This window comes from Chaetodon trifascialis, chromosome 2 (genome assembly GCF_039877785.1).
Source record: "Chaetodon trifascialis isolate fChaTrf1 chromosome 2, fChaTrf1.hap1, whole genome shotgun sequence".
In the NCBI taxonomy this organism is placed as follows: domain Eukaryota; kingdom Metazoa; phylum Chordata; class Actinopteri; order Chaetodontiformes; family Chaetodontidae; genus Chaetodon; species Chaetodon trifascialis.
This window is the reverse complement of record NC_092057.1, coordinates 31,891,154-31,908,487: the sequence shown is the minus strand read 5'-3', so window position 1 is coordinate 31,908,487 and position 17,334 is coordinate 31,891,154. Positions and strand designations below refer to the sequence as shown.

Genomic DNA, 17,334 nt, shown 5'->3' with positions numbered 1-17,334 from the left:
AATGCTGACGAGGCAGGACACTGAAAGAAAAAGCACACATTACGTGGCAGTCCAAACAAAAGAACACCAACAATGACTGACAGATCTAGGAGAAAACTGACTAATACTGAGTACTCATACATGGGAACAAACTAGGAAGTCGTGAACGATTCAGGACAATCTGGCAACAGGCAACAAAAGGAGCCTCCCTTTTATCCTGTTCCCTTATTAAGGTGATGCGTGCCAGGTGTGCTGCTGACAGGGTGGAGTGAGGTGAGTGCAAGACAAACCCAGTAAAGACAGACAGGGGAACAGACAGACAGACAGACAAATAACACTGGGGAAAATGAAAACACTATGAACAGACAGGTTAGTGGATCCTAGCAATTTAGTGTTACAACCCTTTCCTTTCAAAGCAGCATCAATTTTAGGCAAGGCAAGGCAAATTTATTTGTATAGCACAATTCATACACTAGGCAATTAAAAGTGCTTTACAGAAGCATAAAAATACATTAAAATCATACATTTCAAAGAAAGAAAGAAAGAAGAGAATAGAAAAATAAAAATGAAATACAATTAAAGGAAAATTAAAAACAGAAAAGACAATAATTTAGCATTTAGAATGATTAAAACCATTGAGCAAATACTTTTACTTTTATGTAAAAGCTGTTGCAAATAATAATGTTTTCAACCCTGATTTAAATGAGCTGACACTTGGTGCAGACCTCAGGTGTGCAGGAAGAAAGTTCCACAGGTGAGGAGCATAATAACTGAAAGCTGCTTCACTTTGTTTGTTTCTCATTCTGGGAACACACAATAGACCTGTCCCTGATGACCTGAGAGGTCTGGATACTGGATATAAATCTAGAATATATTTTAGTCCTAGATCATTTAATGCTTTGTAGACCAACAGTAGGATTTTAAAGTCTATTCTTTGACTCACAGGAAGCCAATGTAGTGATCTGAGGACTGGTGTGATATGGTCCATTTTTCTGGTGTTTGTAAGGACTCGTGCAGCAGCATTTTGAATCAGCTGTAGTTGCCTAATTGATTTTTTGTTTAGGCCAGTAAAGACTCCATTGCAATAGTCCAACCTACTGAAAATGAATGAAAAAGTTTTTCCATGTTTTCTTTGGACAGACATCCCTTGATTCTGGATATAATTTTCAGGTGGTAGTAGGCTGATTTGGTTATCAGCTTTAAATGGTTGTTAAAATTCAGGTCAGAATCAATAATTACACCAAGATTTCTGGCTTTATCTGTTGTCAGTGACATGGAGTTAAGTTGAGCACTGATCTTTGACCTTTTATTTTTGGGGCCAAAAACAATCACTCCGGTTTTATCTGCATTAAGCTGAAGAAAATTCTGGCACATCCACTAACTGATTTGATGAATACACTCAAAAAGGAACTGTAGTCATGTGATGACAAAGAAAATATAAAGAAATATAAAGTTGTTTATCATCTGCGTAAGTATGATAAGAAATATTATGATGCAATATTGGATATGGAGCAATATGGAGCAATATTATGATGCTCCATAATCTGAGCTAGGGGCAACATGTAGATATTGAAAAGAAATGGTCTGAGAATGGACCCTTGTGGCACCCCACACATCATCTTTTTTCTTTCAGACACATGCTCACCAATTGACACAAAGTAGTCTCCATCCATCCATCCATTTTCTATGCCGCTTATCCCTTTCGGGGTCGCGGGGGGGCTGGAGCCTATCTCGGCTGTCAACAGGCGAGAGGCGGGGTACACCCTGGACCGGTCGCCAGCCGATCGCAGGGCACATACACACACCATTCACACTCACACTCACACCTAGGGGCAATGAGCATGTTTTTGGTCTGTGGGAGGAAGCCGGAGTACCCGGAGAGAACCCACGCATGCACGGGAAGAACATGCAAACTTCACACAGAAAGGCCCGACCCGGGAATCGAACCTGTGACCTTCTTGCTGTGAGGTACGCACACTACCTACTGCTCCACCGTGCAGCCCTACAAAGTAGTCTCTATCTTGTAAATAGGATTTGAACCAGTGTAGTACAGTGCCAGTAAGTCCCACCCACTTTTGATCAACCGTGTCAAAGGCAGCACTGAGATCTAATAATACTAAGACTGAGGTTTTGGAAGCATCATTATTCAGATGTATGTCACTTAAAACGGTGATAAGTACAGTTTCAGTGCTGTGGTGTGGACGAAATCCAGACAAAGGCATTAAAAAGATTGTTCTGCATCATGAAAGCATGCATTTGTTGAAAAACAACCCTTTCAATAATTTTTCCCAGAAAGGGAAGATTTGATATTGGCCTGTAGTTACTTATTACTGAAGCATCCAGATTAGTCTTTTTTAGGAGAGGTTTTATTACTGCAGTTTTCAAGGCCTGGGGACTGAAGATAATTATTTATTATCTGCAACACATCTGGAGCTATGCAATTAAAAACATTTTTAAAAAACTTTGTTGGCAGAGTATCAAGGCAGCATGTTGTGGATTTTAACTGTGATACTTTCTGTCAGGCTCGTATGATCTAGAAGGTTAAAACGTGCTAGATTAACTGGAGAACAAGAAGGCACAGATGGAATTATCATTTTGCCTGTGTTGGAGCTGCACACTGTTTGTCTTATCCTTGAAATTTTATCTGTAAAAAAGACTGCAAAATCATTGCATGACTTTTTGGATAGCAGCTCAGGAGGGACTGATGGTGTGGGGTTTGTCAGTCTATCCACAACAGAAAACAAAGTGCAGGCATTATTACAGTTTCTGTTGATAATCTCTGAGAAGAATGCTTGCCTTGCCTTCTTTAGTTCATGGTTATAGGTGCGAAGACTGTTTTTGTAAATTTCATAATGAACCTGGAGTTTGTTTTTTCGTGACCTGCGCTCTGCCTGTCTGCAGACTCTTTTCTGTACTTTGACCAATGTGATGTTTCTCCAAGGTGCCTTTTTCCTTCCTGACAGAACTTTGGTCTTAATTGGGGCGATGGAGTCAATAATAGTCATAACTTTGGAACTGAAATTATTTACAAGGTCATCAGTTGAAGCTGAGGGCAGTGTTGGTGATAGTGTAAAAGAGTGAGTGAAGACTGCACAGGTGTTATCATTAATATAATGCTTTTTGATTCCACTTTTGTTACGAATAGCAGGTGTGGCCATTTTAAATGACACACAGTAATGATCAGAAAGAGCATCATCTGTCACCACAACTTCAGAGATATTAAGCCCTTTGGAGATAACCAAATCTAATATATGCCCTTTGTTATGTGTTGAATGTGTCATGTGCTGAGATGGCCAAAATGATCCAGGATGTTTAAAAATTCTTTAGCACATCCATCTTTGAGATTATCAACATGAATGTTGAAGTCACCCACTAACACAACAAAGTCAAAATCAATACAAACAACCGACAGTAGATTGGGCCAGCTAATCAGAAAACTTTGCATTGTATTTTGGGGGCTTGTAGATGGTTATGAAGACTGATCGAAAGGGAGACTTTGATTGAATGGCAACATATTCAAAAGATTCAAACTGACTGTAAGAGACTCTCTTGCATTGAATGCTATCATTAAACAAAATGGCGTCTCCGCCTCCTCTCTTATGCATTCTTACTTCACTTATGAAACAGAAATTCGGAGGGGCTGACTCATTGAGAACTGCTGTGCTGTTATCTTGTCCTAACCAAGTTTCAGTTAAAAACATAAAATCAAGCTTGTGGTTGATTATAAAGTCATTGATTAAGAATGATTTGCCTGCCAAAGACCTAACATTTAAAAGAGCTACCTTAAATGTGCTAAAAAGTCTAATATCCCCATGTTTTAGAATATACTGTGGCTGACATGGAATACGTGTTAAATTCGATGATGTGATGTTTCTGGAGAGATGGACCGATCTTCTCCTCCTACCTATTGAGACATAAATCAATGAGGCTTCCAGCACAATGGGCCCTGGCCTAACATTTGCCTTAAAAGCTGGACCCAGAAAACATCACTTACCAACACAAATGGGCGAGGAGTAAGCCTGATACCAGCACTGACAAGTTTGTTCATTTGGTCAGTAAACTCCTGCAGGGGGGAGGAGGGTGATGGGAAACCCAGTGAAGATGATGAGCTAGATGGAGTTTGAGCAGTTGGAGATGGTGGCCTAGGTGGAGCTTTAGTAGTTGGAGTCAATGAATCCTCACGAGCAGTGGCCTCTGGTGGAGGACATGAGGCATCCGGTTTTTGCTCTGGCATCCTTCATGGTTAGAGCGTACAGGCGGGGGGAGAGTTGGTTCTCCTTCATGTTTTGGTGTTTGCTGCTTTTGTTTGGATTCCTCTTGTCCTTGGGAGTGGGAGCAGTGTGACGCAGGAAGAAAGATAGGTTGGAGGCAAAAAGTTTTACTCCTGACCTGTTTAGGGAATGTCCGTCTCATTTGAAAAAATGTCTGTGGTCCCAGAAAAAGTTGAAATTGTCAATAAAATGCACGGAGTGGACATCACATGCAGTTGAAAGCCATCTGTTTACTGCCAACAATCTGCTGAGTCTCTCTCCTCCTCCTCTGACTGGTGGTAAAGGCCCACTGAAGAAGACTTCAGCATTCAGAGAGCTCCCTGCATTTAGCAGTTTACCTAAATCTTGTTTGAGCACTTCAGATTGTCGTTTTGCAACATCATTTGCCCCTGTGTGCAGTACAAGGTATTTCAGAGTTGGAATTTCTGCAACAATACTGAGGATTTTGTCGGTCATGTTGGAGACTGTATCATCAGGAAAGCACAACACTTTTGTGTTTTTGCTGTACATTCTTCCCACATCTTTAATAGCAGAGTCACCAACAATCAGAGTCTCAGGACCAGTCAGTAGCTTTCCTTGTAGCTTTCTAGCTTCTGACTTCCTGTCAGGCCTTACCCTTCTCTGTGAGTCCGAGAAGTTATCCAGGTTTTCAGTTGGAGATCCAGGGTCCTGCAGTAGTGGAGCAAACCGATTTTGTAACTGCACACTAGCTGGTTTGGGAGCTTCGTTGCTCATCTTCCCTTTAGCTTTTGTCCACGGCTGTGTCTTACTCTGCACAGGTGTTGAGTAGGATGATAACGCAGGCCAGCCTGTCGCATCACAGATCTCTGGGTGCTGGGTTCTACCTGTTGGACATCTCCCCATTCATCCATCCATCCATCCATCCATTGTCTTCCGCTTATCCGGGGCCGGGTTGCGGGGGGAGCAGTCTGAGCAGGGACGCCCAGACTTCCCTCTCCCCGGACACTTCCTCCAGCTCTTCCGGGGGGATCCCGAGGCGTTCCCAGGCCAGCCGAGTGACATAGTCACCCCAGCGTGTCCTGGGTCTTCCCCGGGGCCTCCTCCCGGTGGGACATGCCTGGAACACCTCCCTAGGGAGGCGTCCAGGGGGCATCCGATAGAGATGCCCGAGCCACCTCAGCTGACTCCTCTCGATGCGGAGGAGCAGCAACTCTACTCTGAGCTCCTCCCGGGTGACAGAGCTCCTCACCCTATCTCTAAGGGAGCGCCCCGCCACCCTGCGGAGGAAACTCATTTCAGCCGCTTGTATCCCCATTCAATTCAATTCAATTTTATTTGTATAGCGCCAAATCACAACAGAAGTTGTCTCAGGACACTTTCCATATAGAGCTGGTACAGACCAAGCTCTTTTATCTACAGAGAACCAACAATTCCCCCATGAGCAAGCACTTGGTGACAGTGATGAGGAAAAACTTCCTTTTAACAGGCAGAAACCTTGGGCAGAACCAGGCTCTGGGTGGGCGGCCATCTGCCTCGACCGGTTGGGTGAGAGAGGGAGAGCAAGAGAGAGAGAGAGAGAGACAGAGAGACAGACATGCAATCACAGTAACAGTGACAGTGGATGTAATAATCCCCATATCAGCTGATTTACTCTTGGGCTTTGCCCCGAGAGCATTCCAGGGAGGACTAATACTGGCAGATTTATTACCCGGTACACAGACCTTTAGTTTCGAGAGAGCTGTATCGGAGCTAATTAGCTGGATGTTAGCATTCTCCAGTCCGCTGGTTTGAGTCAGTGGCAAAGTGCTGTCATTTCCACAAAATCCGTTCACTTTTGCGTTTATTTTCAGACGCTGGACTTTAGTTTCCAACACTGCAACCTGCTGCAGAAGTTTGTAGAGGTCATCTGTGGAGAAAGGAGGCATCTTGGTGCTAATTAGCTTTAGCTGCCAGCAGGCTTTTTCTGTTAGTAGGCCAAAGCAGGCTTTTTCTGTCAGTAGGCCAGTGCAGAGTGTATCCATGAAATATCAGAGGCCGCAAGGGTCATCCACAACTTTTAAATGTTTGTCCATAAAATATGTCTTTAGATTCAGCCAAAAATTAAAACTTTCAAGTTTAAGGAAAATTAAAATAAATACAGAAAACAAGATGGGAAACCAGGAGCCCAGACAGAAACCAGCTACCAGAGGAGGAGGAGGAGGAGAATTTTAATAGGTACACTCGCACAAAGTCAGGGATTTTGTAGGATTATAGTCAAGTGTATGATCAACCAGTTATACCAAACAGGTGCTTATGATCATCAGTTTCACTTGTAGGTTGAAACACAGTCATTCACTGAAACACCTCTGTAGGAGGCTGAAAACCTGGGTGTGGAACAGGCAAACTCTGTTACCAAGGTGAGGTTGTGACACTTTCATGTCACACACTGCATGAAAAACCACATTTACGACCAGTAAACCCCTGTGATGTTCGTTGATTATCGGCAATTTACAGCCAGTTCACGGGGAAGTTCGCCGCTCCGGATATTGTCGGGAACGGAGTATTTGTCGGCGGGTGGCGTGGTTATTCGCGCCTTCGCGAAGGCGCGAATAACTCTACTTAGCACATGAATACTGCTGACATTGATCTACTTAGGCTGGCCTACTGGCTTCACAAACAACCATTGCATGATTCCACAGGCATTTTAAAAGGAAACCCTCATGTGATTGGATAGCAACTCCAATCACATGAGTGAGTGATCATGTGATTGGATGGCAACTCTGCTGTTATTGGTCATCTGTGCACAAAAAAAAAAAATATATATATATATATATATACATATATATATATATACATACATACATATATACATACATACATACATATATACATATGTATATATGTATATACATGTACATATATATACATATATGTGTGTGTGTGTGTGTGTGTGTGTGTGTGTGTGTGTGTGTGTATATATATATATATATATATATATAATTTTAATTATTCGTTTATTTGACGATCAACCTTCTGAAAACTACACTACCACACAATAGAACACAAAGAACACAGTTGACAGAAACTTTTTGAAAAAGTCTTTAATGAAATCGTGGCAAATAAACACACTACTACTAACTACTGGGGACTGGGCCACACAGCTGGTGCCTGGAAAAAGAAAGGAAATGTGCAGAGGGGTTCCCTGATAAGAGTCTCTGGGTTGGACCTTGCTGCTGGTTCATGGTGCATGACAAAAAGAGTCTAAGGCCTCTGGAAATGTTTCTTTGCTGCCTGTGGGTCATACTGACTTGGCGCCTGTCGCTTTGAAGGGGACTTGATGCGAAGCCTCTTGCGGTGTGTCGCCACATACTTTGGGTCGCTCTCCAGTCACTCTTGAAGTGTCTGACAGAGTTGGGAGAGCATCTGATTGTGTAAAGATGGAGGCTTTACTATCCACCCAGCTTCTCCTTCCGCAGTGTCATCCTCCTCATCGGACATCATGTCAGCAGTGACCCCCTGCCAAAAATCAAAATCAATGCTGGGTGGCTAGGACACTCCTTGCTTCCAGCAGCTGTAAATACAGGTATTAAGATAATATTAGTACTGCTAAGAAACAATAACACATGATAACATATGCGACCATGTTTGCTAAAAACAATGCAGTTAATAAATAAAATTCAGCCCATTTTTACATTGCTGTGAAAATAAAGCGGCATTCATGGAACTCTTACCCGCTTTCTTCTCTGCTGCGAGCTGAAATCTTCAGAGCTGCTGCCTAAACCAAAAGAGCTGGCTGGGCATACCTGAAGCTCCTCCGCACCATCTCGTAATATGTCTTACAAGCAGCTGGAAGAAAATATATATTCATTTGGAATAATTAAGACAGGCTTCAGGAAAGTAAAAACAACAGCAAGAAACAACAGAAAAGGGTTAAATTAAAAAAAACTTACATAAAAGGACTCCTCTGTCCACACCGTCCATGTCTGGACTCCCAGTTAAAGTGGCCATCAAATGTGATGTTACCGCTTCCTTGCGGGATGAATTCATTCTGTAAAACACAAAATCAGGTCATGCAACATTTACATACTTACATTCTGCAGAACATATCCTGTGTATTTCTGTGTATTTTATTAACTTACCCCTGCTCAGGTTCATATCGTCTGTCGTTTCCGTCACTATTTTGCAGACGCCGCACCTTTTCCTTTAAAATACAAATATACATTGTAATGTTAAATGTAACGTGAATGGTTACCAAACGTTCGGAACGTAGTGCAATAAGAATAATAAAGGTTTGGTGGCCTAAAAACTGCACAATGTAGTTACTTACTGCAACTTATGCACCCGTCTCTTCCTCTTCTGGTCTTTTCCACAGCTGCAGTTCAATCAGGGCTGCTCTTCTAGAGCGAGCAGTCTGGCTTTTATCTCGGCCATTTCTCCTTTTAAATCAGCTGCCAATTGTGTGATCAGCTGCGTTACCTGCTGAGACTGAACTGTAGATGCTTTAATTTTCACAATTTGATTTGGCAATTTAAATGGAAAATGAAAGGCTTTTGAGAGTCAGGACACTTCCTGTGTGTAACCTATAAAATTATTTAATCACACTTTTAAATCCTCATGAAAAAAAAATCTTTGTCTGTATGCTGTAAGCACAGAACACACACACACACACACACACACACACACGCACACTCACACACACACACACACACACACACACACACACACACACACACACACACACACAATCCCAATTTGCATTTGTATAGCTTGCAGTATTAACATTTGCATTTTAACACCTCACAGTCACAGGGGCTGAGAGAGAACACAGGCAGATCTTTTCCAGACAAAGATTTCAAAGCAGACTGGGATTTCAGATGTGCTGTTCAAGCTCTTTTGAAGAAGCACAAAGAAACTGGCAGCGTAAAGGATCATAGTGGTTGCCCAAGAAAACTTTTGCACAGTACTGTACAATTGCAGTGAAAATGTTTCATTTGTAAGACGCTTTTTTCAAAGGCAGCGTACATATGACATTTTCATACATCACAAGCAGGGTTCTGGACTGGAGAGAACAACAAGAGTAAGTGAAACGCAAAATTCTGGTCCAGTTGGACCAGCTACAAGGCATGCTACGAAGTGCATGCATAGCGTGCACAGAGTGAATAGAGAGGGCTTTTTTAAGAAAGAAGGTATTCAATTCAATTCAATTCAATTCAATATTCCTTTATTTGTCCCTCGAGGGGAAATTCCGAATTTCACAGCAGCATCAATAACAGAATAGAATATTAAAAGACAAAGTGCATGCAAGTATATACAAAAGGGTGTACCGGGAATAGTATTTACAAATCTAAAATATTGCACAGTTACAGAAAAAATATTGCACAGATTACAGGCTTTTATGTACTGAAATATTGCACAGATTCAGTAAAGAGCTTGGTCTTAAGTCTTTTTCTAAAGATCATGAGGGACTCTGTAGATTGAATGGAGATTGGTAACTCATTCCACCACTGGGGAACCACAGAAGAGAACTAGCTAGTAACTTGGGGCCTTTTTGAGTCGACAACACCATACACCATTCCTGGCCAGAGCGTAGTGAGCGGGAGGGAGCATAAACCTGAATGAGGGAGTTCAGGTAGGTCGGAGCAGTTTTGGTGGCTATTTTGTAGGCAAGCATCAAGGACTTAATGCGAGCAGCAACTGGGAGTCATTGGAGGGATATGAACAGCGCTGTGACATGTGCTCGTTTGGGCTGGTTGAAGACCAGGCAAGCCGCCACATTCTGGATCATCTGATGATGTACAGGACACATGCTCTTTAAAAGTTAGTTGGTCTTCAATCATGACACCCAAGTTTCTGACAGATTTTGCAGGAGTGAGCAGAGCTGAGTCAAGTTGGATACTGATCTGTTGTTGTATAGAGGGACTGGCCGGGATGACAAGGAAGTCAGTCTTTGACAGGTTAAGCTGAAGGCGGCGCTCCTTCATCCATGCCGAGATATTGGCGAGGAATGGCGATATTCGCAGAGAGACTGTAGGATTGTCTGACAGGAAAGAAAGGAGGAGCTGGGTATCGTCAGCATATGAATGGTATGAGAAGCCATGTAAACGGATGACTGAACCAAGTGCGGTGGTGCATATTGAAAAGACAAGCGATCCAAGCACTGACCCTTGAGGTACCCCTGTGGACAAGCAGTGGGATTTAGACACTTCTTCCCTCTAAGATACTGCAAAGGATCTCCCTGAGAGGTAGGACTCTAACCAGCAGTGAGCAGATCCTGAGAAACTGAGCTTAGCAAGTGTGGAGAGGAGGATTTGCTGGTGAACCAGGTCAAAGGCAGCCAGAAGACTGACCAGTAGCACTAGCTGATCGTAGTGTTTCCACCACAGATAAGAGTGCACTTTGAGTAGAGTGTCTGTATTTGAAACTGGTTTGGCTAGGATCATGCAGGTTGTTATCAGAAAGGAATTAGGAGACTTGATTAAAGACTGTGTGTCTGTGTCTGTCTCAAGAGTCTTGGAAAGGAAATTGAGGAATGAAACCTGTCCGAGTGAGTGAGGTCCTGTTAGCTGGTGGTATCCTACTTGGTTGGGTTTAGAGAACTGGTTGCTGATTCTCGAAAGCTTATCAGTAAAGAAGGAAACAAAGTGATCGGCGAGCAAAGTTGACTGTGGAGGTGGTGGAGGGTTGAGTGGTGTATTAAAAGCAGAAAATGGACTTGGCACTTTTCAGATGGGAGGAAAAAGCAGACACGACAGTCTTATAGTCCCTGAGGTCAGAGGGATCTCTGGTTTTGCTTCATTTTCTCTCAGCTGCTCTGAGCACCACCCGTTGCCCTCTGATGACATCAGTGAGCCATGGACTGGTGGGGGTTTTACTAGCAAGTTTTGATGAGAGTGGGCATAGATTGTTTAAAGAGGCGGCTCACAAAGAGCAGAGTGTGTCTGTTGCCTCATTCACAGGGAGGGAGGAGAAAACACTGTGAGGAGGCATGGTTACCAAGACCTCATCGGAGAGTTGAGCCAGTGTGAGGGACCGGAGGTTTCGTCTGAAGGAGACCCTTTGCGATGGAGCGTGAGGATGCTCTGGTAAGGATACAGAGAATTGAATAAAGAAGTGGTCTGATACATGTAAGGGGGTGACCGTTAGCTTAGCCATGCAGCAGTTGTGAATCGCAATTAAGTTGAGAATATTGCCCACTTTGTGTGTGGGAGCGGTGGAGACCTGTTTGAGGTCGAATGAGGACAGCAGTGAAAGGACGTCGACCACATGGGGTTTGTTGAGATGGATATTCATGTCACCCTTGACAATCAGTGGGGCGCCACCTTCAGGAAGGGCTGAGAGTAGCAAGCCCAGTTCAGCTATAAAGTTCCCCAGTTGCCCAAGTGGGCAATATACGATTAGTATATACAGCTTAATGGGAGCAGTAACCATGATTGCATGATATTCAAAGGAGGAGTAATTGCTTAGAGGAGTAAGCTTGTTAAATTTCCAGTTATTGGAAATGAGTGCGCCTGTGCCACCTCCACATCCATTAGGATGAGGTCTGTGGGAGAAAGTATGATGAGCTGAAAGCGCAGCTGGTGTGGTTGTGTTTTCTTGAAGGATCCAGGTTTAGGTCAAGGCTAGTACCTAATTAGATATAGCTTCACAAGTGCTCAGATGAATTCTGTTTTGTTTACAGTAGACTGGCAATTCCATAGGCTAAAGGAAAAAGCAGAGGGAATAGTTGAGGTTTTTCTGAGTGAGTAGTGGTTCTCCTTTTATGGCCAGTGCATTTTTTTTGTTTGTTTTTTCACATCCCCTGGATGACAGGGATATATTGGTAGTACATGGTGTGTGGGCACAGTAAGGCAGCGGGAGTAGTGTAAGAGCAGTGAAGGTTACCTGTGTCCTCGCTCAGTGTACTCGCACAAGAAGACTTGCAGGTTTTTACCCAAAAGGGTCTTCATACAAAACGGCTGATGCACAAAGGCTGATGCTTCAGCGCAGCCTGTGTGTTAAATATAGGAAATGTAACAGCTGTGCCCTGTCACAGCTCGTCACCAGGACTGAACACGCCCCTTAAGGATTTCGCTGGCAAGCGACAGATAGAGGGTGTGACCCACGTCAGCCGACCCTACTATTGAAACTCAGGGAGTGAGAGCGAGTTCTCCATGACTACAACAACAACAACAAAGCCTGCTAACAGCCTAGATCCTAATTTAAGCCAGAAATAATGACAGAAAACACTTAATGATCAATTGCCATCTCCTATCTTCCGCAACCTAGCTTGTTCTGCTTTGTGGTATGCTCTGGCACGGTGGCAACACTGTCGCCTCACAGCTAGCAGTGCTTGTAACAAAACAGCTATCAATAAAAATAAAAAAGAACAATAGCTAATAGTTTAAGAGTAATTAGAAAATAAAATTACATTCTAGTTAAAAAAAACAGTTATAATCAGATAAAACAAGATCTGAAATAAGGCCTTTGAAGAGCTGTAGTGACAACAGAGAGTTCAAGTAAAAAAAGGTTGGAAGCTTCTGTGTGAAAGCCTTCTACATTAATCAAAAACAATGCTGGTCCTGTCTCAGAGCCAAAGTTTGCCAGCCGACCTTTTGGTAAAGGAGGTGGGGAGTGAGGGGTCACTGCACTGGATGATGTCTGACACTCACCTTTGTGTGTGTGTGTGTGTGTGTGTGTGTGTGTCCAGGGTCCTGGGCAGATCGTTCCCCTCTCCATGAAGCAGCTTCCCAGGGTCGACTGCTTGCCCTGCGCACTCTGCTAGCACAGGTAAGGGCCTGTGAAAACCTGCATATCTGATCCCACTCTGACCTTGTAACATAAGTTTGCATATATGAAAAATGATGTGCTTTACTGCGCCTGTAATAGCATGCAGGTTATTAATTTCTCAGTTGTTGGCTGCAAGAACCAACACAAAAGCCTTCATCTCCCCCACTGTCCAAGCTGGAAATGTCCCCCCAACTAGGAAGGTCTTAGGCTACAATTATTTTGTTTTTTTGTGTGCTAATCATTTTACCTTAGACACCTTTGAGGGCCAATACTATTATATATATATATATATATATATATATATATATATATATATATATATATATATATATATATATATATATATATATATATTAGTTTTAATCAATATCTCATTGAACACAAGAACAATTTCCAAAAATTTCCAAAAAGTTTTATAGAACATTTGTCCATAGGTGTTCGATTGGGTTCAGATCAGGAGACATACTTAGCCACTTGAATCAATTTCACCCTGTTCTTCTTCAGAAATGCAACAGTGGCTGTAGATGTGTGTTTTGGATCATTGTCATGTTGGAAAAGTGCATGACGTTCAAGTGCACGGAGTGATGGTAGCATCTTCTCTTTCAAAAACATTTATCTTGGTCTAATTACTCCAGTATAGAGTCACGGTAGAAAAGAAAATCGACATGCAAGTTCACTGCAGTTAGCTAATGAAGTAGAATGCCAAACTGGGGTGACACTGCAGAGGAATGGCATGCATGAGTCTTGTCCACGAAGGAAGCCTCTCCTAAAGCCCACACACAAAAAAGCCTGCCTAGAATTTGCCAGGGCTCATGCTGAAAAAGATGAAGACTACTGGGACTCTATACTCTGGAGTGATGAGACCAAGATAAATGTTTTTGGAACTGATGGCTTCAAAATTGTATGGCGTCGCAAAGGTGAGGAGTACAAAGAAAAATGCATGGTGCCTACAGTGAAACATGGTGGTGGCAGTGTCCTTATGTGGGGCTGCATGAGTGCTGCTGGGAGCTGCATTTCATTGATGGTATCATGAATTCACAGATGAACTGCTCTATATTGAAAGAGAAGATGCTACCATCACTCCGTGCACTTGGTTGTTGTGCACTTTTCCAACATGACAATGATCCAAAACAAACATTAGGCCACTGTTGCATTTCTGAAGAAGAACAGGGTGAAAGTGATTCAGTGGCCAAGTATATCTCCCGATCTGAACCCAATCGAACACCTATGGGGAATTCTGAAGAGACAAGTTGAGCATCACTCTCCATCCAGCGTCCAGGCTCTAAAAGAAGAAGAAGACATCCTTTATTAGTCACACACACAACCTGCAGAGTTAGGGAGGGAAACTGCACACACCATGCTTCTGTGAAATTCTTCTCAGCATTTTGACCCATCCTTGGTCAGTCCTTCCTCCACAGCAGACCAGGAGCGGTGGGCTGCCAGCTGACCGGCGCCCGGGGACCCAATCTCTTCATCACCATTGGTTAGGTGGTGATTGTCTTGTGCATGTTTTTAGTGGGGGTGTATTTTTTATGGAGGATACCACAGGTGATCACAGGGGAGAACATGCAAACTCCACACAGAAAGGCCCCTGAAAGCATGGTGGAGGACACGCCCCCCAGCGCCCACAGCGGGAATCGAACCGGCACCTTCTAGCTGTGTTGCTACAGTGTTGCCACCATTCCACCGTGCCACCTAGACAAAAGACAAAAAAAAAAAAAAAAAAACGAGAGAAAAAAAAAAGGACAAAACTTGTTCATTCCATGCCTAGAAGACTTGGTGCTGTCCTTTAAAATCACAGGGGTCATACAAAATACTAGATGTAGTAGTTTTTGTTGTGGGGTGTATTCATTTTTGCATCAACTAATTTGAGTAAAACTGAAGATTTTGTGATGTAAGTTATATTATTAACATTCTTTCATGTTATGAGTTTGAACAAATGTTCTATAAAACTCAGTCTTGTCAAAATTTTGGAAATTGTTCTTGTGTTCAATATTCAATAAGAGATATGGATTAAAATCTTACTTTTCAAAGGGGGTGTACTCATTTATGCTGAGCACTGTATATATATATAATACTGAGGATTCGCAGGAAAACTGAAGCTCAAGGATGGCTTGATGCTGGCTTCAAACTTTGAAAGTTTAAGTTTTGTCATTTTTATGTTGCTTTACTGTTTATTCTGCTGGTTAGCCTGTTGAATTTGCCATTAGCACAGCCTGTGGCTAATGTGGCCAGTAGCATTTATTTCAGACCCAAACACTGGAGCAATGTTTGCTTTTTGTGTAGTCTCGCATAGTCAGACCTAATGTTATCTCGACACTTCATATTGCAACACAAGCTCAGCTGGCTGTGATGTCATAGGAAAGCCCCTCTGTTGTACTTTTTGTTTTCTGCCAATTATGTTTTTCTGTGTGTCTGTCAGTGTTGGGTAGTAGCGATGCTAAATGTTGTGGCATTACTATCTTAACTAGCATGGTGGTAACGTCACTGTTTTCTGAATCAAGTAGCTTTTCGGTAGTTTAGCTTTTTTATTTATCAAGCAGTGTTGTAGTGCCCACACAAGCTACATTTTTCGTTGCAGTCTGAAATAACACCGCTAAGGATCATTAAGTGACACCACCGACATACACAGATGTGTAATGAAATTTTCAATTCAATTTAATTCAATATTCCTTTATTAGTCCCACGAGGGGAAAATCCTATATACAGCAGCATCAATAAAGTGTATAAAGTTGAATTAGAACAAGTGCAATGCAAATTCAAAACAAGTATATATACAAGAGTGGGATAAAAGAATAACGTCATCCTAAGAAATTGTAGATAGTATTTACAGATTGTTATGCACTGATTATTGCACATTATTGCATTATTGCACAGGTTATTGCACAGATTGTAAACATATCATTGTACTGATTACTTGGGGCAGTTTCTGTTGTACGGTCTGACGGCTGCAGGAAGGAATGACCAGTTGAGTCAACAGTTGTCCTGCAAGTGAGTTTAATTTGAGTGTGCAGGTGCACAGATAGACTTTATTGATAAAACTATTGATCCCATGCTGGAGAAGTTTACTAGGTAGAAAAAAAAAAGAACAAATAGACAGTTTTTCTGTCACTCTCTGAGCTTCCACAGGCCCAGTAGAATAGTGAAGATACCACCACAGTGTCATAAAATGTTTCCTATTATAAAATGTCCTGCGTACTCTGAAGGACCTCAGTCTTCTCAGCAGATGGAGATGACTGGGGCCCTTTTTGTACAGGACATCTTTGTTGTTGGTCTCTCTGTGTTGTTGGTTTGTGGTTGAGATGAACACGCAGGTATTTGTACTCAACCATGTTCTCGATGTCCAAACTCTGGATGTTAGCCCGTGTAGTATGTGAACCACCCTCTAAATGCTTGTCATACCATGAAATAATACTGTCACTAAAAAACAATAACAACAAAAATACTGTGAAAAGAAGAGTTTTAGGTCGTATTGCCCACTCCTAGTAGACAGGCTCATCATCAACCACCCTAAGAGGAGGAGGAGGAGGTACAGGAGGGGACAAATGGCTGGAGGAGATGGCTTGAGGCTTAATTTTGGAGACATGAAAGGAGGGCTCAAGACGAACAACACAAGGATTAACAATGGACTCAATCTCAAAAGACCAAAGTTGGGGGACAACTTCCTGGATTCTACATTAAGAAGAAAATTCAGAGCCATGTCTTTTGGCCAGGGGTATAACTGGGAGCTGGGGTGCGGCAGCAGTTCACTTGCTTTTGGATTCTGGTGGAGGACTTGAACAAACCCTGAAATGCCAATGCACGTGAGCTTTGAATGAACGAACAGCCAGTTGAATTTTCTGTGCAGGAAAAAAGGGAGGCTGGTACCCAAGGCAGTAAAGAAATGGGGACATACTAATAGAGGCATTGGACAAGATGTTATGTGGGTACTCTAACCAAGGGAGTGCCCCAGGAGAGTGGCTTTGAAAAGGTGATGCAGTGAAGTGAGGTCTTTATTTCCTGATTGATCCTCTCTGTTTGGCAATACCTCTGGGGATGATAACCGGAGAAAAAGGCTTGTTGTGGCTCCCAGGGCAGAACATAAGGCTTTCCAGACTTTCAAGATGAACTCCAGCCCCTTGTCCTTGACAATATCTGTGCATAATCCATGCAGGCAGAAGACATGTTCCACCAGAAGGTCAGTGACCTCCCTAGGGGGAAGGTTGAGCAAAGTGAGAAAGTGAGCATCTTCAGAAATAAGATCAATAATGGCATGATGAGGTATTCACTGTGGTCCAGTGGGGTATTGAAGCTGTTTTTATTTTTATTTTTGTGCCAATGAAAAAGAAACCAGAACTCACCAGAGAGGAGGAAGGACAAATTATTCCTACCATAAGGG

The 17,334-nt window shown here is 42.6% G+C and overlaps 1 protein-coding gene across 1 annotated transcript in view; it reads left to right on the top strand.

Annotated features, from left to right (window-relative positions):
• Positions 1-17,334, top strand: part of asb5b (ankyrin repeat and SOCS box containing 5b) — a 50,551-nt gene that overhangs the window by 22,603 nt on the left and 10,614 nt on the right. The window contains exon 2 of the mRNA XM_070987476.1: positions 12,877-12,956. Within this exon, the coding sequence (XP_070843577.1) occupies positions 12,877-12,956 (80 nt within the window). The remainder of the gene's footprint in view (positions 1-12,876; positions 12,957-17,334) is intronic.